The sequence below is a fragment of the Crocuta crocuta genome, unplaced genomic scaffold (assembly GCF_008692635.1).
Source record: "Crocuta crocuta isolate KB4526 unplaced genomic scaffold, BGI_CrCroc_1.0 scaffold237, whole genome shotgun sequence".
Taxonomy (NCBI): Eukaryota; Metazoa; Chordata; class Mammalia; order Carnivora; family Hyaenidae; genus Crocuta; species Crocuta crocuta.
The window spans coordinates 1,944,792-1,967,411 of NW_027531914.1; the positions used below are offsets into that span (position 1 = coordinate 1,944,792).

General features: G+C 40.0%; 1 protein-coding gene across 1 annotated transcript; it reads right to left on the reverse strand.

Moving 5' to 3' along the window:
- Window positions 1–2,133: 2,133 nt before the first annotated feature.
- On the reverse strand, window positions 2,134–22,614 carry COQ2 (coenzyme Q2, polyprenyltransferase). The gene is made up of 7 exons (XM_077774749.1): window positions 22,515–22,614; window positions 17,903–18,069; window positions 9,959–10,080; window positions 8,631–8,716; window positions 7,087–7,220; window positions 4,961–5,149; window positions 2,134–2,825 (listed from the first exon to the last, which is right to left on the reverse strand). The coding sequence occupies exons 1-7, from the start codon at window positions 22,534–22,536 to the stop codon at window positions 2,661–2,663; spliced, it is 885 nt and encodes a 294-aa protein (XP_077630875.1). The 5' UTR covers window positions 22,537–22,614; the 3' UTR covers window positions 2,134–2,660.
- Between the last annotated feature and the right edge of the window lie 6 nt (window positions 22,615–22,620).

Sequence of the window (22,620 nt, forward strand, 5' to 3'; positions counted from 1 at the left end):
TTAGGGCAAGGGCCCTCTCCATTGAATGAATCTCCCAAAACAAGACTGGTAATTTCACTATCTGAAGTTATAGTAATCACCATGGCCAGGTGGGAGATAGACACTCTGGCACTAGATCACTAGATGGAGGACAGCTATGCTTTATCTAACGCTGAATTGTTTGAAGTCCGTGGTTTTAGAGGCTAATAATTTACTTCATCGCCCCCTCCCCCAACCCAATCTGCTCCTTACCTATTAATACTACTTTTTCAGCTTTTATACCTGGGAGAAGAAAGAAGAAATGAAATGAAAAGGAGCTAAAAGAACTCAGTTAAGTTTAAGCAGCATTTTGAGAGCAAGACAATCTGAGTTTTAACCTATGTTCTCCTGTTCCTGTTTATCATAAATGACTGCAGTTTTGCCGATTCTAGGATTTGCCCATTAACTTTCATCAACCAACTTAGGAAAATAAAATCAGAATACGTTGTACTTACCCTCTGTTAACAGAAATCAGCACTAATGGTTAAAATTCTAAGCATTTTGGGGCACCTGGGTGGCTCACTCAGCTGTGTCTGACTTTGGCTCGGGTCATGATCTCATGGTTCATGGGTTTGAGCCCCATGTCAGGCTCTGTGCTGATGGAGCCTCCAGTTCGGAGCCTGGAGCCAGCTGTCTCCCTCTCTTTGACCCTCTCTCACTCACGCTCTCTCTCCCTCTCTCAAAAATAAACATTAAAATTTAAAAAAAAAGATCCTAAGCATTTTAAAATATAGGGCGATCTGCAAATTATGTAGCCAGTGCAGAACAGATTACGTAGACTTTGGCAAATCACACAGCCAGTCCTCAACAGGACTGCTGCCCCATTTAGATGCTAGAGCTTTTTCTTACCTGCAAAAGGCATTCTGCTTTAAGGCTTCCTCTGGGAACAAGGTAGGGGACGCCACACCAGGCCTCTCTGTGCTAAGCACAGGTCCCCATTGGCCAGGCTCCTCCACCATGTATCCTGGCCAACTTCTTCTACAGCCCACGCATGGGAAAAGGCATTCAGAAAGCAAGATTTTTTGCTATGAGAACTGGTATATTTTTAAGAGGCATAACCCTTTTCTAAGCTCAATTTTTCCATTTCGCATTTCTTTCATTACTGAAGACAGCCCTCCATCTGTTTACAGTCCGTATTTGTATTGTTGCATTTTTAGAAAAACTGTGTAAAAAGGAACAACAAAACCCAGAAATCAACAGACTTAAAATTTATCTATCCTGATGCAAATCATAGAAGCTAATCATATTTCCCTAAAAGTAGGGTACATTTGTATTCTCTCCTTCAACTCACTGCTGCTATAGCAGAGTAGAATCATGGCTGCTACTTCTGCTAGGTCTAAACACTCTCAGTGGCTCAATATCTGCTGAATAAACAGTTCACTACATTTTCCTGTGCTCACTTATCAGGGCCTGCCTGGTGTGTCAGTTACACTATCACCACCACATTATCACCAATATACAATTGAGTGTTAACTGCTGCCCACGATCCACATACACAAGTAACTGCCTGCCCTACATCCCACTGTCCATGAGAGCCACTTAAATCAAGTAAAATGTATTTTAGGTTAATAGTGGTAAGTTCTGAGGAGAAAAAGAACAATAAAGGGCGTGGGAATTTGAAGTATAGGTGGCATCTGTTATGAAATTTTACAAGCAGTGGCTAAGAAAAGCATCTTTGAGAAGGTAACATTTAGGAAAAGACCTGCTGTGAAGGATTGATATAATTGAAGGACAGCATTCCAGGCAAAGGGAAGTATACATGCAAAGGCCCTGGGGCAGAAGTCCACCAGCCCAATAAGGGAAGTTTGACCTGGGAAAATCCTGGAAGGTTCTGAGCAGAAGAATAATAGAACCTCATATAGGTTTTAAGAAAATCACTCTGGCTGCTGTGCTGAGAACATTCTGAAGATAGCAAGGGAAGAAACTGTCAGGACACTTAAACAATACATCATTATCCTATAAATCACGACCAAGTAAGAGAAAAAAAGAAATCAACAGAAATTAAAACACTCCCTGGTGCTTGACTGCTTCCCTATTTTGGTCACCATGGCTATACACAGAGACCAGAAGTGTGAAATAAATGTCAGGACTGGTAACAACAGAAGTCCATACGGATATAGTACATACAAATTTTTATTTACTTAATTCTCCTAAAATATGAATTTGCTTCAATTCTCCTAAAATATAAAAACCTAAATTACAGCCTTTGGCAGTGAGTAAAGGTCATAACAAGGAACAAGAAACCCCAACTTTCTACAGCAGCTTTTATTTTTCCCTAAAAGTAAAGTCCATTTTCCTACATTCATTCATTTAGATGAGATACAAATCAGGTGTCTTTTAAAGTGCCCCAACTCATACGACTCCTGTAACTGCAGACGGGAATTATAAGCAGAAGAATGCATCCACGTAAGTACTCAAGGTCACTCAAATCCTCAAGAGTTCCTGGTTCCTGAGACAGGAGAAGGATTTTCCTAGTAAATACTTGCACTGAATCCAGGCAAATAGGGTCTATGTCTTTGTCTCCTGGTTCTCAATTCTTTAACATATTGCAAGACTGTTTATTCAAATCTAATTATGTGGTAACAAGACCTGAGAGTGTTTTGTAAAATTTGTTTTAAACATTCCTAGATCCACTTCATTTGCTAATTTTCTACTCCACCATCTATACTTTCCTTTGCTTCATCTGTCTTCTTTTCTTTCCACAGATTCCCGAGGACAATCCCTAACAAAACTATTAGTCCTAGAGTTCGGTTGGAGGTAAATTTATCCCAACAATCCTCGGGTCTGTTGATGTCTAGAGTGTAAATCTGTAAGAGAAGATCACAAGGCCGCATTAGTATTTAACATAAACTTCCTGGGGTCACAAATAAACACATCAGTACAGAGAGGAAAATTACACTTTGTTACAGGACTTTAAGCAATGGGAAGCCTTTAATGTACCCCAAACTGTTTCCCAGTGTAGAAAAATCTACTATATCTCTCACTGGGTATTATCTAAGCTGTGTCCTCAAACCTTCCACTTGAGGGGTGCATGAATGCTTTGAGAGGCAACCCATACTATTTTTAGTTCTAACTAATTAGAAAGCTCTAAATATTTACACTGACTGATCTAAAATCTGCCTCCTACAACTCCTCCCCTCCAGTTCTAGCTTTATTCTTAGGAGCAATGGTTCTCAGCAGGTGAACAAGTCCCATTTGGGAAGGACAACTCTATTGGGCAAGGCTGTCTAGAGCATTGAAAGCTATTTCACATACCTGGCCCTCGCTCACTAAATGACGGTGGAGACCCCTCCCCGCTTTATTTATGAGAACCAAAAGGACCCCCATGCGTGTGTAAATCTCCTTCCCACCCCCACATAGAGAAGGGGGTCTGGCAACCTAGACCTGCAGTTAGCAGCTGTTCTAAAATACAGCCCTTTTTCTCCATAGTCACCCTGCAAATATATCAAAAAAGTGTCATGTCTCCATCTTATTCATTCCTAGGCTTAACCATTAGCATCCCTCCTTTTCCCAAATATCCTTTGTTATATGGGCTTCAGGCTGAAAATCATCATGATTTCCTTTTTTCCAAATACTAGAAGTCTATGTCCATCTTCAAATATTGTGGCAAGGACTGGATAGAAGACCACAAATGCAATTTAGAATTGTAAGATGGGTTTAAATATTGCCCACAGTATTTGTAATTGTCCTCACAGTTTTTGCCTTTGTCCACAAATATCCAGGTGCTTAAATATGGCTAAACATCCATTATCCTGACCAGACAATCAAATGATGGTGACAACCCCCACATGCTACGTTATGAGCAAAAGGGAATGCTAAGAACTTCTGAGGAGGAAAATGGTGAAATCTAGAGAATTCTGGAGAATCACCAATTCCTACCTTTTAGGATTTCATGTGAGGAAAACCAAAAGGTGTGCAGAATGAGTTTGACTTTGTGGATGTTAGATTTTGGTTTCCTTCATACTATGCTATGCAAGTCTTGTTTACACTGATAAGTAATTTGCAATAATGTGTATAAAATAGATTATCTACATAAAGGCTAACACCTATTCGAATCCATTCAAAGGAAATAACAGTAATGCTGATACAAAAATAGAGTCCAGCCAGAGGCGCCTGGGTGGCTCAGTTGGTTAAGTGTCTGACTCTTAATTTCGGCTCAGGTCATGATCTCAGTTTGTGAGTTCGAGCCCCACATCCAGCTCTGAGCTTGGATGGGATTCTCTCTTGTTTGGGATTCTCTCTCTCTCTCTCTCTCTCTCCTCTCTCTTCCCCTACCCTGCTTTTTCTCCCCCTCTCTCAAAATAAATAAATAAACATTTAAAATTTTTTAAGAAAAAAAAAAGGTCCATTTACAAGCAATCTACTTCATTAAAATTAGATTTGGCTCATCCATTTTACAAAAGTCAATAATATAGATCCCAATATAAGCTTGTGGATGATGGTTGAACATCTTGAAATGACAGTTCCCCACTACGTAGGCAGGACTCTGACATGTGAACATTTCATGTCTTAACTGGCCTTAGTTGCTAATGCCAGTGGAACCCATCCCTGTGAATGATTATTTGGCTAATCATTACTGCCCACATATTAAAAATACAGTTATCTTCATCATCAGTTTGCCTTCAGAGCACTTCAACTCAACCCACAACTTTCAGACACTGCTGAAATTTTCCCAGACATCAATCAGAAGTAATTCCAGAAAAATCAGAGGGAAAAATAATACATCTAGATTTAGTTTTAGATTATTTCTCTAAACTAACACAGTGGGCTTTTTTACATCACATGTTGAGGCAGGGGAGGGGGTGGTTCAAGGTAACATAAGCCAAGGAGTTGTTTAAGAAGTACCTTGCTTGGTAAACACAGAGGTTGTTTCCTGTATAAATCATTTTTACAATTTATAACTCAAGGGAAAATGAAGGGGAAAGGAAGAAAAAGGTCAAACCTGGTGTGCCAGATGGGCTCCTACAACAGCCAGGGCAGCGTAGTAGGGCACGGTCTGAGCACTGTTCACTCCCACCAGGCTCAGCGCCCCCAGCATGGCCACACCGAAGCCACTGAGCCACCGCTTGGTGTTTTCATTGAACCGCAGCGCCGTGGACTTAAGACCAATCAGAGCATCATCTCTTTTGTCCTAACATCAGAAAGTAATAATAAACTGTCTGGCTTTTATTGACATACCATGAAATTCACCATTATGGTTGTGTAACTATCACCACTATCTGATTCCAGAAGAAATGCTCTTTGTTTTTTGTCCCCCAGAAGAAACGGTCTTTCAAAGGACATGCGTTGTGAAAGCCAACCTTAACTTAGAAACACAGGCTGATCAGTAATGAACGTGCAGGCCAAATCCAAGTTCAATGTCACTGCTGAAACCGTCGTCCAGCTCTATTTACATGTCACTGTATTGCTTCCAACCCTATTAATGACTTTTAACTATGCACGGACCACATTAGAGTAAAACTCAAGTCTACCTGTTCACATAGCTCTTCCTTGCCTCCGAGTTCTCAAGTCTCAACAACTTCTTGTACATTTTAGTTTCAATCTTGCTAAAACCGCAGATGTAGAAAAATGCTCCATTCACTCCTGACCACATCCATTCACATTTCACTGCTAGTTTGGTTTATTTCTCACCTCTCGCATCAAATTCTTTAGGTAAAGGCCGATTCTGGTGATACACTCGCATCTAGCTGCCTGACCTCCAGCAATTTTATTTCTAAGCTTTGCCACATATGGTTGTGATTATGGCCCTGTGGTGTCAGAGGCCGTGTGGCCAGCTCTGCACCCACCTGCAGGCAGAGAGCTATCTTTTGGGTCTCCAAATCCAAAGAACAATGAGTGCAGGATTAGTGTATGTTTTTCCCTTCATACTGTAAGCACCTTCACGGTGCAAACTGTCTTTCATTACACACAGTACAAAAGTGTCAATGAGTGTGTGGTGTTTCACTGAAGAAGTGAATCTAACTGGAGTACAAATATCCTCATTTGGTTCCAGACATTACTGTGAAAAGTACAGGCATCTCTTTTGAACTGTCAGTCAAGTTTCACTTCAGGAAATCAGGCTGATGAGAGATCTGGAAAACTTCATGATAATACAAACTCAGTGGGAGAGAGAGGTTAATGAAAGAAAGCACGATGAATTCCAGACTGGAATATTAGAAAAACATTCCATCAAACCAGCACATATTCTTCAAGTAAATGATTGAGAATACAGTTGTGTTTCAGAAAAATCCTGAGAAGAAACTTTTTCAAAGATCATAAATGTAAAAGGAAAATTAAGAACATATTCTGAGAAAAGCAAAAGTAGGTTTTTTAATTAACTTTATGAAAAAGGCTGTCTCAAAAGCTATATTTATATATATATTTTGTTATATTTATATATAATGCTTATTTTAAGTAACACACTCTTCAAAATTTACCCCCCAAACTCATAAAGATATTAGTGATTAGAACATTATTATAATTGCAAAAACTCACAACTTAAATGGCCAGACTAGACAAATTGTTCACTTAAAAAGATTTATGGCATATTAAATCAATGGACTATTATTATGCAGCCTGAAAGTGGTAATGACAAAAAAACAGGTACAAATATGGGAAAGTGTTTACTACCCACACTACTAGAAAAAAGATTTGCCTGGCAGAGGCCTCCACGGAAGAGAGGAGAACGTGGCAGTTAAAAGCACACACTGTAGGGACTGTCTGGGTCTGAATCTCAGCACTGCCACCCACTACGTGACAGACACGGTGCTTCTCCACATGTTTCCTCATTTATAAAATGAGGATAATAAAAGCACCTTCCCTCCCAGGTCATTATGAGGATTAAATTACTATTTGTAAGGTTTCTTAAAACTGAGCCTGGCAATACAGTATACACAATTTAAATGCTTGTAAATAAAAGAGTCGATCTCTTTGGGAAACATACATATATATGAAGCAAAAATGTTTCATTGGTGCCAAAGAAGTGTGAATGATTTTCTTTTCAGAAAAGACACTTTCCCTTTAATATGGTTCATAACGTTCTTAAACGGCAATAATAAACCAAAGTTAAGAAAAAAGGTATTTTTTTACCTGGTGAGCGTAGATAGTATCATAAATCAGCGTCCACATAACTCCAGAAAAGTAAAGAGGCAGACAAATTGATGGATCACAGGAGCCCTTGATAGCAGACCATCCAAGTAACGCTCCCCAATTAAAGGTCAACCCTACAATTGGTGAGACAGAGAAAGAGGGCAAGTCTAAATACACTTCAGACTCCCAAAGGGAGGAGGGGGCACTGGCACGTATTAAGTGCGTCTACGCACTAGGCTCTGTACACTGTTTGTGTACTATGTCTCTTCCTGAAATTCTCTCAGCTCCCTGTGGTGGTGACTAGCGACTCTGCACAAAAAAGTTAAACAGGCTCAGAGAAGTTAACTGACAATTCAAATAACACACGGGTAATAGAAAAAATAGTATCACCCGAAGAGGAGGTTTCACGAGAACATTTACCCTACCGAGCACGGTACCTGGCAGTCAATGAATAGTAGAAGCTGGGGTTTCAACCAGACCGACCTGAGTCAAACCCCTGTGTTCTGTCCTTTATCACTCTGCTTCCCCCATAAGGTACAGAAACAAGAGTACAAACGGGAACACTTCCTCATTCCGTAAGCCCACCCTCCCTGAGGACTGTAAACACTGACATGAGGACAACTCCCAAATCTCTATGTGCTCTCTGATCAGTTCTACACTTCAGACTAGATCTGGAACCGTCTGCTCGACATCTCTACGTTCAAGTCCCCAGGTGCCTCGTACTCAGTATAAGTCTTTTCTCAGAAAATCCCCTCTCTTTTATTCACTAAAGAAAATAGTTCAAACAGCTAGAATACTTTTAGGAATATTCTAGTTTATTCTAGTAGTAGGTATTTTTGCAATAGATTTTGATTTACCTACCTGTCTTTTGTTTGCTCTACCACCAAATATTTATTGAATACCTGTGACGTGCCAAGTGCTGTGTAGATGCTGGGCCATGCACATGCAAAGAAAGCTTTCTCTGTTAGGCATGTATAATTTATAACTGGGGAGACAGAGGTAGCCCCCAGCATCTTCTTGTTCAGCTACTGCTGGTGAAATGAGTAAGTGCCACACTGGAGTGTTGTGGGAGCCAGAGGCGAGCCTGGCTAACCTTCTCCGGGAGGGCTAAGGAAGGCTTCACAGAGAGGGGCTGTCGAAGCTGCCACATGCTAACCCTTCCCGCCTGACTGTGCTTTCTACCCCAACCCCCCACATCCTCAGGGCATCTAGGCCGGTCACCTAAAGAGAAGGGTATGGTCAGATCTGTTAATTTAATTCATGACATACCTATATTTTTTAAAAAAAGCATTTCAGGAGATAATAATGATGATATAATCTTAATAAATATGTAAGGTTTCTTAGCCAATAAAAATGGCTAATTGCCCTCCCTTAAAATATGAAAATCTATTCTTGGTTTAGAAAATTTCGTGACTGACCTGACATTTTATCACTGCCACATCACACAATACACACACACGCGCACACACACTCACACACACACACACACACACACAGAAGTTTGAAGGTATCCAAGGAAATACTTGTAGTTATTTCAAGCTCACCCAAGGCTAACTGAGGCCAGTATGTAATTCTTTTCATTAGCGGGTAGGTGATGACAAGAACTAGGGATGCTGCTCCCAAGGCTATACTGAAATCAAGAAAAAACATTAAAGATTAATGCCACCATCTCATAGAAACCGCTAAATAAGACAACAGTAATAATCCTAATTGGAAAATGATTGATCTTAAATTATACTTTTTGTTACATAAAATTATTTTCCTGGACCTTGATTAAGATAAAAGATGATTAGTAGACATTTCAAGTATCACATAACAACCAGACAAAATAATAATACATATAGTGCTTTCATATATTAGGTGCTATTCTGACTGCTTTACACATGTTAACTCATTATAATCTTCACCACAAACCTAAGAGGCAGAAAGTTTTATTCTACTTGTTTTTTGCATATGAGGAAACTAAAGCACAAAGAGATTAGGTACTTTCTTGACTGTCAAGGAGCCAGTCAGTAGCAGGGCCGGGATTCAAACCTAAGGAAGGATGGCTCCAAGGTCCAACTTAATACTCACTGTATGCCTCTCTAAATGTTGTTTTAGGGTACTGGAGATGTCCAAACAGAATCAGAGTCAACACAGCCCTCCCAAGTGCACGATGGGTGCTGCTCCTCAGAAGAGGACAAGGTCACAAAGCACCTATAAAAGGGTTCTTAGGTACCAGCTCACCTAACACTGCCCTCCAGGACAGACCTTCCAAAAGCACTTTCATGTGATGCTATCAGGGCAAAGTACATGATCAGGTCTAGTTTCTATAAAGTGACACCTATCTCTTGTCTTTTTTCCCCTCATTTAAGTACTTTCTAAGCAGCCATCTGATGCCCAAAAGTTTAACTCTGTCTCTATTGAAGAGACATAGAAATGAATCCTTCCATTTTTTCCCTTTGTCATTGATAAGGAACATGATTCTAGGAAAGACCCAGTTAATCTTTTTGCAAAATGAGTATAATTACTTCTATCTACTTTATAGAGATATTGTCAGGATAAATACAATTACACATAAGGGTATATATACACATCCATGTATGCATCTGGAAAAGCTATGAAAGTGTGTGTCCCCCAGGGAACAGGCAATGAAAGTATAATGGTGGTTCTGAATAAATTAAATGCTGATCTTTCAATTCCTTCGGCTGAAAACATTCTTGATTTTACAACAAACACGTGGTGACTTATTAATTTTGCTAACTTACAGATATCCAATAGGTAACCAATAAACAATTCTGTGATAAAGATGTTTCTATTTTATTTATTCCTACTTTCTCCACTTCTAAAAGAGAGATTTTATACATGATTCTGAAAGAGACATTTACTATACCTGTAGTAATTCAGACACAGAAGAACACCTAGTGCCAAGGTCAGCTGTCCCCCGAGGAAAATAAAGGATTGGAAAGTTGAGATGTCTCCAGCAGCTATTGGACGATTTGCTGTTCTTATAACCTTAATACATAAAAACAGATACCTGAGCCTCATGTCACGGCTCCATCATGAATTTAAACATGTAATCAAGAGAATGGCTCATGGCAGCCACTAAGGCAAAAATGTGAATAAAGAGTGAAATCAACATTGGAAACACTGCCAAAATCAAAACTTCATGTTGAAAACAGCTTTGAAAAGTACCAAAAATCCCCACCACTCATTCCACTTCCTTTCCTTCTCTCATCTCCATCTCCAAACAGATAAAACAAACCAACTTCCCTCATCTGGCTATTTAGTTACCCAGCTTATTAGCAAGTATATGCCTAATTTCCACAGAGCAAAGAGAGACAATAATAATGATAATTCTCAGAAAAGAGGAAATTGCAGTGAATGTTCTGATTACAGGAAGCACTGCAATTAGAAATCAAATGTAAATACAGAAAAAAGACAGATCACCTGGGTTTGAAAGTGGGAGTGCTTTTGCCAGGCTACTTAAGAATGAGTCTATAATCTAATATTAATTGTACCCAAGTGTAAAGGTCGGACTCAACGTAAGAATATGAACAGACAGCTATTTTTAGTATGTAAAAAAATATATATTATTCTTTTCCTGTCTAGAGATCATGAAATATGATTATTCTACACTGAAGCATTAAAAAAAAAAAAAAGCATAACCAAAGTTTTCATCATTGTTAGAAGAACTCAAGATCTGAGATCCTAGAGCCCAGCATTCCACCACCACCTACTGGCTGTGTGAATTTTGGCAAATTACTTAACTTCCCTTGTGCTTGGGTTACTTCCCTGCTAAAAAAAAATGGAAAGAGAGAGGGAGAAGAAGAGAAAGAGGTACTAAGAATGCCTACCTCACAGAGTAAATGCAGTGTGTAAAGCATGTAAGTATGCAATAAATGTTAACTACTATTAACATAACATATCTTTGTTTTGATTGTGATTTATATCAAGGGTTAGCAAACTATGGCCTGTGGGCCAAATCCAGCCTACTGCCTATTTTTGTATGGCCCATCAGTAAAAAGAATGGATTTTACTTTTTTAGACAGTTGAAAATAAGTTAAAAAAAAAAAAAAGAGTGATATATTATGATACATGAAAGTAATATGAAATTCAAATTTCAGTGTCCATAAATAAAATTCTATTGAAATGAAGATATACCCATTTGTTAACATATCATATGTGGCTGCTTTCGTGCTCTAACGGAATCATGTAGTTACAACAAAGATGGTATGTCCCACAAAGCCTAAAACATTTACTATCTGGTCCTTCACAGAAAAAAATTTGCTGACCCAATTTATAGCATGCCTCACTGTGCAATACAACAGTTTGTCAAAAGCTACAATGACTCACCTTGGCTAGAGTGCCAGAATTGGATCTTTTATCTCTGATTTGGTCCCTAGAGTCTTAGTTGGGAATATATTTATGTCTTATATTTCCTGTAGATATTACAATTATTCCGGCTAGGATGTGAGTGCTCACAATGTGCCACTGTTCTGACAACTATGTATGCATCACACCACTGAATCCTTACAGCAACGCTGACTTTTAGCCACTCTCAAGTTCTTGCCATTTCTGTTTAAGAATCTTGAGGTAGAGAAGCTTGGTACCTTTCCAAGGTCGCAGATAGTGGCACAGTCTATCCAGTCTCACTGACCACACAACTAAACTCAGTTTACACTGTCCCTTCAGCAGTGGTCAACACGTAGCTAAATTTGAAAGCTGAAAATAAACAAGCACTCCATCAAAAGACTAAAAATGATATAATATGATGATCAGAATGTATTCTATGTGGTTTTTATGAAATCAGATTGCTCACAGCTTATAAAACTAAATCATTAATGCTGTGCATTGAGATTATTTCAATGTTTATGGACCTAGTGTTTATCACGTGGTTGGCAGATTATATACGTCAACTACACACATTAACCCATATACCCGAGTAACAATTCAACTTATCATTTAATTTACTTATTACCTAATGGACTAAGATAAGCACACCCTGAGCCACAAACAGCTTTACTGATGTACAGCCTTTAAGAAACTGAGATAAGCATGACAACGTGTCCAGGCTTTTTAACTCATTCTTAAACATGCAAAACTCTGTTGTGTTTCTTTAGGCTAATAATGAACTATCTGAAAGAGAAATTAAGAAAAGAATCTCATTTACACTTGCAATAAAAAATAAAATACCTAGAGACAGATTTATCCAAGGAGGTGAGAGAACTGTATATTGAAAACCACTAGCCATTAATGAAAGAAATGAAAGAAGACACAAATAAATGGAAAGATGTCCCATGCTCATGCAATAGAAGAATTCACATTGTTAAAATGTTCTTACCACCCAAAACAATCTACACATTCATGCAATCCCTACCAAAATTCCAATGGCATTTTTCACAGAAATAGAACAATCCTAAAATTTGTATGGAACCACAAAATACCCCCAAATAGCCAAAGGAATTTTGAGAAAGAAGAACAAAGCTGGAGGCATCACACTTCTTAAACAAGCTATACTACAAAGCTACAGTAATTATTTTTAAAAAATTTTTACATTTATTTATTTTTGAGAGACAGAGTGAGACATAGTGTGAGGGGAGGAGGGGCAGAGAGAGAAGGAGGCACAGAATCCGAAGCAGGCTCCAGGCTCTGAGCTGGCTGTCAGCACAGAGCCCAACGCGGGGCTTGAACTCACGAACCGTGAGATCATGACCTGAGCCCAAGTCGGAGGCTTACTGACTGAGCCACCCAGGTGCCCCTACATTGATTTATTTTTGAGAGACAGAGTGAGACATAGTGTGAGGGGAGGAGGGGCAGAGAGAGAAGGAGGCACAGAATCCGAAGCAGGCTCCAGGCTCTGAGAAAACGTTCAGCACAGAGCCTGATGCGGGGCTCGAACACATGAACTGTGAGATCATGACCTGAGCCGAAGTCAGACACCTAACCGACTGAGCCACCCAGGCGCCCCTACAGTAATTAAAACAGTATGATTTTGGCATATAAACAGATCAGTGAAATGGAAGAGAGAGCCAGAAATAAACCCAAACATATATGGTCAAGTGATTTATGACAAAGGAGCCAAGACTGTATATTCCCTATACAGTGAGGAAAGAACAGTCTCTTCGATAAGTGGTGCTGGGAAAACTGGACAGCGACATGCAAAAAGAAGAAATCTAGACTCTTATCTTCCAGCACACACAAAATTAAATCAAAATGGTTTAAAGACTTGCATGCAAGACCTGAAACCATAAAACTCCTAGAAGAAAATATAGCAATAAGCCCCTTGACACAGGTCTCGGCAATGATTTTTTTGGATCTGAGACCAAAAGCAAAAGTGACAAAAGCAAAAATAAACAATTGGGATTACATCAAACTTAAAAAGCTTCTTCACAGCAAAGGAAACCACCAGCAAAATGAAAATCGACCTACTGAATGGGGGAAAATGTTTCAAAATCATGTACCTGATAAGGGGTTAACATTCAAATATATATAGAACTCATGTAACTCAACAGTAAAAAACAAACAAACAAAAAACACACAAAAAAAACCCCTCAAAAAATCCAAATAAAAAATGGGCAGAAGATCTAGATAGACATTTTTCCAAAGAAGACATATAGACAGCCAACAGGCACATGAAAGGATGCTCAACATCATTAATCAGCAGGGAAATGCAAATAAAACCACAATGAGATATCACCTCACACCTGTTAGAGTGGCTGAGCGACAAAGAGACAGAAATGACATGTATCGACGAGGAGGTGGAGAAAAGAAAACTCCCGTGCACTGTTGGGAGGCGGAGGATGTACTGACACAGCCCCTGTGGGAAACAATATAGAGGTTCCTCAAAAAATTAAAAATAGAACTATCCTGCCATCCAGAATTCCACTTCTGGGTATTTATCCAAGGAAAACAAATACATTAATTCAAAAAGATACATGCACCCCCATGTTCACTGCAGCATTATTCACAATAGTCAATAAATGGAAACAATCTAAGTGCCCATTGATGGATGAACGAATAAAAAAAATCGTGGTACACACACACATATACACAAAATGGAATACTATTCAGCCATTAAAAAATCTTGCCATTTTGCATCTCAAGCTCTTTATGTTCAGTGAAATTAGTCACAGAGAAAGACAAATGCTATATGATCTCTCTTACATGTGGAATCTAAAACAAACAAGATAAAAACTCAAGCTCATAGAAAAAGAGAACAGGTTGTTGGGGTGGATGGGAGAAATGGGTGAACTGTTTTTTTTCCCCTCCAGTTTAAATAAATTGAACAACAATTTAGAAAGGAAATTGGATTACAAAAGAGAGATGCAGATAACATTTTAAGTCATGTTAGCAAAATCTCTTCAATAGTTATAAAACACTCATTTAAGAGCTTTGTTATATGTCTATAGAGAATCTGGACTTGGGGCGGCTGGGACCTGGGTGGCTCAGTTGGTTAAACATCCAACTTTGGTGCAGGTCATGATGTCATGGATCGGGAGTTCTAGCCCTGTGTCGGGCTCTGTGCTGACAGCTCGGAGCCTGGAGCCTGCTTCAGATTCTGTGTCTCCCTCTCTCTCTGCCTTGCCCTGCTTGTGCCACCTCTCTCTCAAAAATACACATTAAAATTTTTTTTTAAAGTTAAATAGCTTCTGGGCTCTTTTAATCAGAGAAAAAATGTCATGCAGGAGATATACCTAATCAATAACCTTTTATCTAAGGGGGAAAAATCATTTAAAAGGAAACTAAAATGGTTATATTTTGTTAACTAAAAGTTGTTTGAATATTTGTGTAATTAACCTTTTTCTTTCGAGGTAACTGTAGATTTATATAAAGGTTTTAAAAACACCTCTGCATTTTGGGGCGCCTATATAACTCAGCTGGTTAAGCATCTGACTCTTGATTTTGGCTCAGGTCATGATCTCTGGTCATGAGACCCGGCCCCACATCGGGCTCTGCACTGGACACGGAGCCTGCTTGAGATTCTATCTCTCCCTCTCTCTGTCCCTCCCCTGCTCTCTCTCTCTCTAAAAAACAAACAAAACACCCTCCCAAATCTCTACATTTTAAAAATATAGAGATTCCATATATCCTTTATCCCGTTTCCCCTGAGAATAACTCACATTTGCAAAACTTTACACTGCAATAAAAGATTACAGCCAGGACTCTGATATTAGCTGCTCTTAACATGTTCAAAAACTATTTTAAAAGGATCCATACCAGAAGCCACAATCCTATGGTTATGCAGAAGGAAAAACTGACCAAGATGTATGAACCCCAAATCAACACAGTATGCATCTCCTGGCATGGACTAACCTATCCCAATTAGGTCAGCGGGACCTAATTGTGTTTACCAGAGATGTGTTTACCAGAAAGTTCCTGCCACTTGCCACTATCCTATCTCACAGCCACACACAAACCACAGTGCTGTTGTTAAGCTTTACACTTCATCTCACAGCCACGCCTTTGTATCTACCATTCCCTCTGCGCAGAGGGACCGTCGCCCTCCAGCCCACCCTTTTTGCCACCTTATTCTGACACAGTTCAAGGGTCAACCCCCGGAAAGTTCTCTCTGCTCCTTAGGCTGAGGCAGGTGGTCTTCAGTAAGCTCCCTGGTAGATACCACTCTCACGATAGTGAAACCATGAAATTGGGAGGTCAGGAACACTGTCTTTCAGCCACGCAATCCTAAAACCTGTCACTGTGTCTCAAACACAGCAAGTATTCAAAACAGTTTTTTCTTTTAATTAAAAAATACATTGTGATACTGTTCTTATAAACTAAAAATCATCACAGGTGTGCCTTGCTGAAGGAAAATCAGACCAGTATGGAAGGCAAACTTGAGATGATTATTCACTTTATATAAACGCACAGAAAAGCATTCACTTCATATAATTCAGTATGGCTTTATTATTTTTTTAATGTTGACTTATTTGAGAGAGACAGCATACGCATGTGCATGGGAAGGGCAGAGAGAGAGGGAGAGAGGATCCCAAGCAGGCTCTGAGCTGTCAGTGCAGAGCCAGAGGAGGGGCTCAATCTCACGACTTGAGAGATCATGACCTGAGCTGAAGTCAAGACTAGGATGCTTAACTGATTGAATGACCCAGGTGCCTCCGCCATGGCTTTCTTCTAAACTGAAAGTTTATTTGATTATTTACTCAAACATTTAATGAATGACCTTGTATTTGTTATGTCACAACTGCTAGGGTAAAAGGCAAACAAGATGGAATCTTCCCTTGAGAAAATAATGGTCTGTTGAGGAAGAAAGAAATAATTATACACACTCATTGGAACATGCACAGAAAATAATCCAGATGACTATAATGCATCAAACTGTTACATGAAGTTTCTCTGGGGGGTTGGGGAGAGGAGATAAGGAACACTTGCACTTTCTACACTTCCTATTTCTGTACTGTCTGAGTTTTTCAGATTAAACATATATCATTTTTCTAACAAGAAAAAAATAAAATTACATTTTTGTAAAGAAATAATAATAGCAAATGCTAACAGGGGCTTCCTTGGCTTGTTTAAGACTTGATCCTGCCATTTGCAACAACATGGATGGACCTGGAGGGTATTGTGCTAAGTGAAATAAGTCAGTCAGAGAAAGACAGATATCATATGTTTTCACTCATATGTAGATCTTGAGAAACTTAACAGAAGACTACGGGGGAAGTGAAGGGGGAAAAATAGTTACAAACAGAGAGGGAGGGAGGCAAACCATAGGAGACTCTTAAATACAGAGAACGAACTGAGGGTTGATGAAGACGAGGGAGACGGGAAAGTGGGTGATGGGCATTAAGGAGACCACTTGTTGGTATGAGCACTGGGTGTTGTATGGAAGCAATAAACCATGAGAATCTACCCCAAAAACCAAGAGCACACTTTACACACTGTATGTTGGCCAATTTGACAATACATTATATTAAAACATAAATAAATTAATAAATATTTGATTTACAGAAGAATAGTTGTAACTCTAATATATATAATTATTTTTAAATGTTTGTTTTCTAGAGAGAGTAAGAGAGAGAGACAGAGCGTGAGCAGGGGAGGGGCAGAGAGAGAGAGGGAGACACAGAATCTGAAGCAGGCTCCAGGCTCTGAGCTGTCANGGGGCAGAGAGAGAGGGAGAGAGAATCCCAAGCAGGCTCCACATTGTCAGTGCAGAGCCTGAAGTGGGTGAGATCATGACCTGAGCCAAAATCGAGTCAGACCGCTTAACTAACTGAGCCACCCAGTTGCCTCGAGTAACTTTTTTTTTAAATGTTTATTTAGTTTTGAGTGGGGGCAGGGAGGAGAGGAGAGAGGCACGGGGAGAGAGAGAATGAGTGAAGGAGGGGCAGAGAGGGAAACACAGAATCTGAAGTAGGCTCCAGGCTCTGAGCTGTCAGCACAGAGCCCGAAGCAGGGCTCCAACCCACGAACTGGGAGCTCATGACCTGAGCCAAAGTCGGAAGCTTAACCTACTGAGCCACCCAGGTGCCCATGACTCTAATATATATCTTAAAGGAAATAATGATGGTTCTTTTGGATACCCAAAGGTTCAGGATGTACTTTTCACTTTGCTCCTCACATCCTTACCTTGGCCTTCTAAACTGTAATTCATTTTGTAAAAATGAAGTACACACCCTGCATGGCCAGTTGCATCAAGGAAGGAAGTACACTGCACTTTGCAACACCTGCCATTCAACTGAAAAATGGCACTTGTTAGGCTGGTACACTGAAGTACACTAAAAAAACCTTTGCTTTCTGTGGCTTTCAAAAGTGATGCCGCCATGTTACTCTGCAAAATTGAGAGGAGCCTCCCTATTCCTTTCCAGGAAGAAACTACCTTTTTATCATAGTCCCGGTCCCACATGTCATTAATAGTACAGCCTGCTCCGCGCATCAGAACGGCTCCGGTGCCAAAGAGGGAGAACATGTACCAATCTGGAAAACAACCTGGATCAGCTGCTAAACCAATGCTCCAAGTACATGGCAGGTACAGCAGCCAGGTTCCTAAGCAAAGATAAAAAGACAAAAAAGTACACATTCAAGTTAGTTATCTGTCCTCATTAGTTTAAACACTACAATCCCAAAGAAGTAAAGAACGCAAAGTCAAAAAACACATGACAAAACCAGGGAAATAGATTTCCGGCTCGTATCACAAAGGAATCTTCGGCCCAATGTGCAGGGTTCCTAGAAACTGGAAAGAGATCAATAGTCCAATGGAAAAACAGACAAGAAAGATAAAGTTCACAGAAAAAGAGCTACAAATGACTCTTCTTTATATGAAAGATCAGCTTTGAGAAATACACATCAAAATTCCACTGAGATAACATTTTTCACATGTCAGATCGGCAAACCCCAAAGTTTGACAATACACCCCGAAGGGTCTGATATGCATCTCTCATGAGGTTACCAGGCGGGCCAGCCCATACGGAGGACAACCAAAACGTAAACATGTGGGCGCTCACTCCCATTCACCAAATACATACATTTGAATGTCAGTATGTTCATAGACCACGCTGGGGGATACATTAGAAACTGGAACACGGGGCGGGAAGGCTCAGTTGCCCTTTCTGAATTTTGTATCATATGCATGCATTACTTGCTAAAAAAAGTTAGTGAAGCTTTCTTCCCTGTTGTTAATATAATAAAATAAAATAGGTCTGAGGGAGGGAGGTCATTAACCTACTGTTTTTTAAAATATTCTGCACCTACATGCACAAATGGGATTAGTTCTTGGTACGTAGCCCATAAGCTAGATGAAATTAAGCTAAAACTAAGTAGATTGTACAGATAGGAGACTTCATGTGTGCACTCTGATATTCTACTTTCAAAAGAAAGTCTTTCAACAAATGTTTGGATACGGTGCCTGTTAAGATAAATCCTGAGCTTCCCTTCCCAGTTTAGTCACGTAAGAGAAAAAGGGGATGTGGCTAAATAAAGGTGAGATCCTATACAAAAATGGCCAAATGACAAAGTGCCTGTAATCATATTTACGCTTCATAAGTTTAAGCTTTATTTATATACAGATATTTATAAAACACGTACAGGAGCTGAGAATATAAGTGACTAAGAGAGAGAGGCTTTCTGCCTTCATGCAGCTTATAAATGAAAAGGAAGAAACACAATTAAACAGGGTCCTATAAAGGCATAAAACAGTGCCACCCAAGTCACGGGGGGCGGGGGGGATTAGGGAGGACACAGAAGAAAAGGTAAGGAGAGGCTGAAAACAAGAAAGGGCCAGTCCAGACTCAAATTCAGGTTCAGGCTCTCTGGGACAGACTCTTATTTGGCGTGTCCCTTATAAAATAAGGGCAACAACAGCTCACATTTACTGAAGGTTCATGAAATGTTAGCTACTGTTTTAAATCCTTTTATTCACACCAACTCATCTAATCCTCAACCACACCCTTACAGAGTAAACTCTACTACTGTTCCTATTTTACAGATGAGGAAACAAAGGCACAGAGAGGTTACGGAAAACAACGGGTTTAACTACTTCCTTTTTCCTGGACCTACCCGTATAGCTCGGAGGGGCAGGGTTACTCTGAAACAAAAGAACACCACTTGAAAGATATTATTTTCCCAGTGCAATTAGAATGAGTCTATTTAAGAAGAATTCTGGAGGGAAAGAATGTGTAATCACCTACAGCATTTTGTGTCTGGAACGAGACTTCCTTCGCCATCAGTCTATATTATAGGTACTACAGGCACTTACCTTATAGGCACCCGTAGGGCACCCCCATGGATGAGGGGGCTTCCTATAATACAGGGGAAGGTCAGACACTCGGTTTGATGTCTGCCACTGATAAATGGAGTGACGCTGGACACTAAAGTATCCTAAACTTTAAGGTTCAGTCTTCCTCATGTACAAATGAGGGGAAAGACTATCTACCTCTCCGAGTTGTTAGGAGAAAACAATACTAGTGATGATGAATATAAAAAGAGTAATAGCAAATATACAGCTGTTACTATGTGCTGTCATGAAACACTTGATGCTCACGACAAACCTATGAGATAGTCACTATTTTTATTATACCCACTTAACAAATATAAAAATTGAAGCCCAGAGAAGCTAATTTACCCAAGGTCACAAAGGCAAAAAGTGGCAGAGCTGAAATGTAAACTTGGGCTGGGAGACTTAGGTCTGGCTCCAGTCTGTCTAAGGTCAATGCCATATCCCTCAGTATACCTAGATCTCTACCAAAACTTAAGTTCTTTTTGCTCCTTTGTGTTCCTGATTCTCAGCAACAGCTCTTTCCTTTCTTCCCTGTTACACTGTCACTATTCCCTCTTCCATGAAGAAGGATACAGAGGTGACAAGGACGCAAACAAAAAGAAAGGTCTATTGTAGAAAAAGAAAAAAGTCCCTGGGAGATGAAATAAAATGAGCAAGTTCTGAGAGGTGACAGGCAGACCAAAAAGCCTGTGTAAACTGATTCTAAGAATTTTACTGAATTACATATTATCGTCAAGACAACATAATTACCCATAAAGGCAGTAAGACAAAAATTACACCACCAATTTAGTGTAAAGAGTGCCACCTGCTGAAACTTCCTGAAATACTATAGTTTGTGACACATTTGAAAGAAGCAGCAATCCATTCTCAGAAATAATGAAATCCACTGTGGTTTATAAAAACAAACCAACTATAACAAAGTAAAACAATGAACATAAAACTTACCCCACAAAATAATAATTTAAATAAAGAAACATCAAACTTATAAATTCTACTGTCAATTTATTGTTCCTGGCATATAATAGGGGTTCAAAAAAATGTCAGTTGAATGAACTGCAACACAGTCTATTAGTAAATTGTCTAAAAAACCCTACAATTATCACTGTATTTAGAACTAAAGCATGCAAGCTGGTATCTTCATAACATACATAATTATTAACCCAGCCTTCTCCAATTCCCATTTCTACATTGCTAAAGCCGAACATTTCTTGAGCACTTTAATTATGTCAGTCATTGTTCTAAGGACTCGACACACATATATATAAAATAATTCTCATGACAACCTTATAAAGTCAGTATTATCAGTATCCTCATTTTATAGATGAGAAATGAAGAGGTCTTTTATGCCTTGTATCTGGTCCCCAAATGCAAGGGGTCGTGATGGCAGGACTGTCCCTATTATTTAATTTGCTTTTATAGTTTAATAGCTAATCGTTATAATTCATAGTGCTCTGATCCCAAGTAAGTAGTGCATAAACCTAGAATACCACAAGCAAGACCTACATTTGGGTCTTGGCTAGGCAGAGGTGGAGTGAATGTATCTAGGCATCTGAATGTATTTCCATGCATTGTGATGGCAAATGCTATCATCTAGATTACCTGGAGTTTAAACTCTACCCTTCCGTTCCCACTGTCCTTCCTTCTTTGGTTCAGCTCTTATCCAGCCTCGCCTCCCAGTAATTTCTATACCCACTGCCATTCCAGATCAGCTCATATTCTTGAGGTTCCAAATCTCCACCCTTGAGTCTTTGTGAAGACATTTCCCTCAACCATGAAGATCTCTTATCTCCTCTGCAAAATCTACCTGTCCTTTGAGATACAATTTGCTCTGGACACTTTCTAACAATGGAGATCCACAGTAATTACTCCTTTTCCTGCAGCACCTGGCCATCTGTACAACTAACATTTGATCTCCTACTTTCCCAGCTCACCCAATAATTTGTCTTTTTCCACCAAGACCAGGAGTTCCTTGAAAGCGGGGAGTTCCATAGCTCTTTCTGTACCTGAGGCTAGGTGATATGGTAGGAATTCGTTTGATACAACTGCAAGCTACGTAGGAGGCACTAGATAGAAGTAACCCATTTTTGCGGAGCTTAGATTGTACTGGAGACTCAACCAACCAATAAATGCATCAGGTTAGTTAGCGGTGAGTGCTGTGAAGAAAAATGGAGGGTCCAGGTATAAAGAGTAAGGTGGCAGGTGTTAAATAGGAAGGTCACGGAAATCTTCGGAGGCAATAGTTAGCTGATAGGCGGTGGATAAGTGCTGTCTGTACTTGCTGCATTCAACTGAATTAAATCTTTTGTGTTACTGGAGGTGCAGGGCAAAGCTTGAGCTCAGCAACAAAGCTAGGTTCTCCTGGTCCGGCTCTGCTTCCTTCAGTCATTACAGTTTTAGTTTTCTGCTTTGGGAGCCTTACAGAATACAGGAAGGATCAAACAATGAATGCGGAAGTGTTTCGATATTGTAAATCTGTGCAAATAAAGGGTCACAAGAACGGAGCTTGCGCTCGATTCACTGTTTACACAAGTAAGCTTTTTGCCCGCCCCGAGCACTCAGAGTTCAGGGGGGTGTGAAAGCCCAAGATCCACTTCGGAGATCGCCCCTCCGGGTGTCCCCGGGGACCAGGCGCCCGGCTGCGAGGCCGCAGCTTTCCGGCTTCTTCTCCGGTACTCCCGCATCCGCACCCACCCACCCCGTGCGTGCGCGCACTCACCAATAGGCTTGTCCAAACGCATGAGGCGCAAGTAGGGCTGCAGAGGGCGGGGCGCCGAGTTCACGACCGCAGCGGCCGAGAGGCTGAGCCGACGCCTGCGCGATCC

Bases quoted from the DNA above. Each gene is read 5' to 3' on its own strand.
- COQ2 (XM_077774749.1), bottom strand. From the start codon at position 22,536: ATGCGTTTGGACAAGCCTATTG. The intron at 8,717-9,958 runs GTATAGTAAATG...TCTTGATTTCAG, and splicing joins CTGTGTCTGAATTACTACAG to TATAGCCTTGGGAGCAGCAT. The intron at 2,826-4,960 runs GTTTGACCTTTT...CTTCTCTTACAG, and splicing joins GAGCCCATCTGGCACACCAG to ATTTACACTCTAGACATCAA.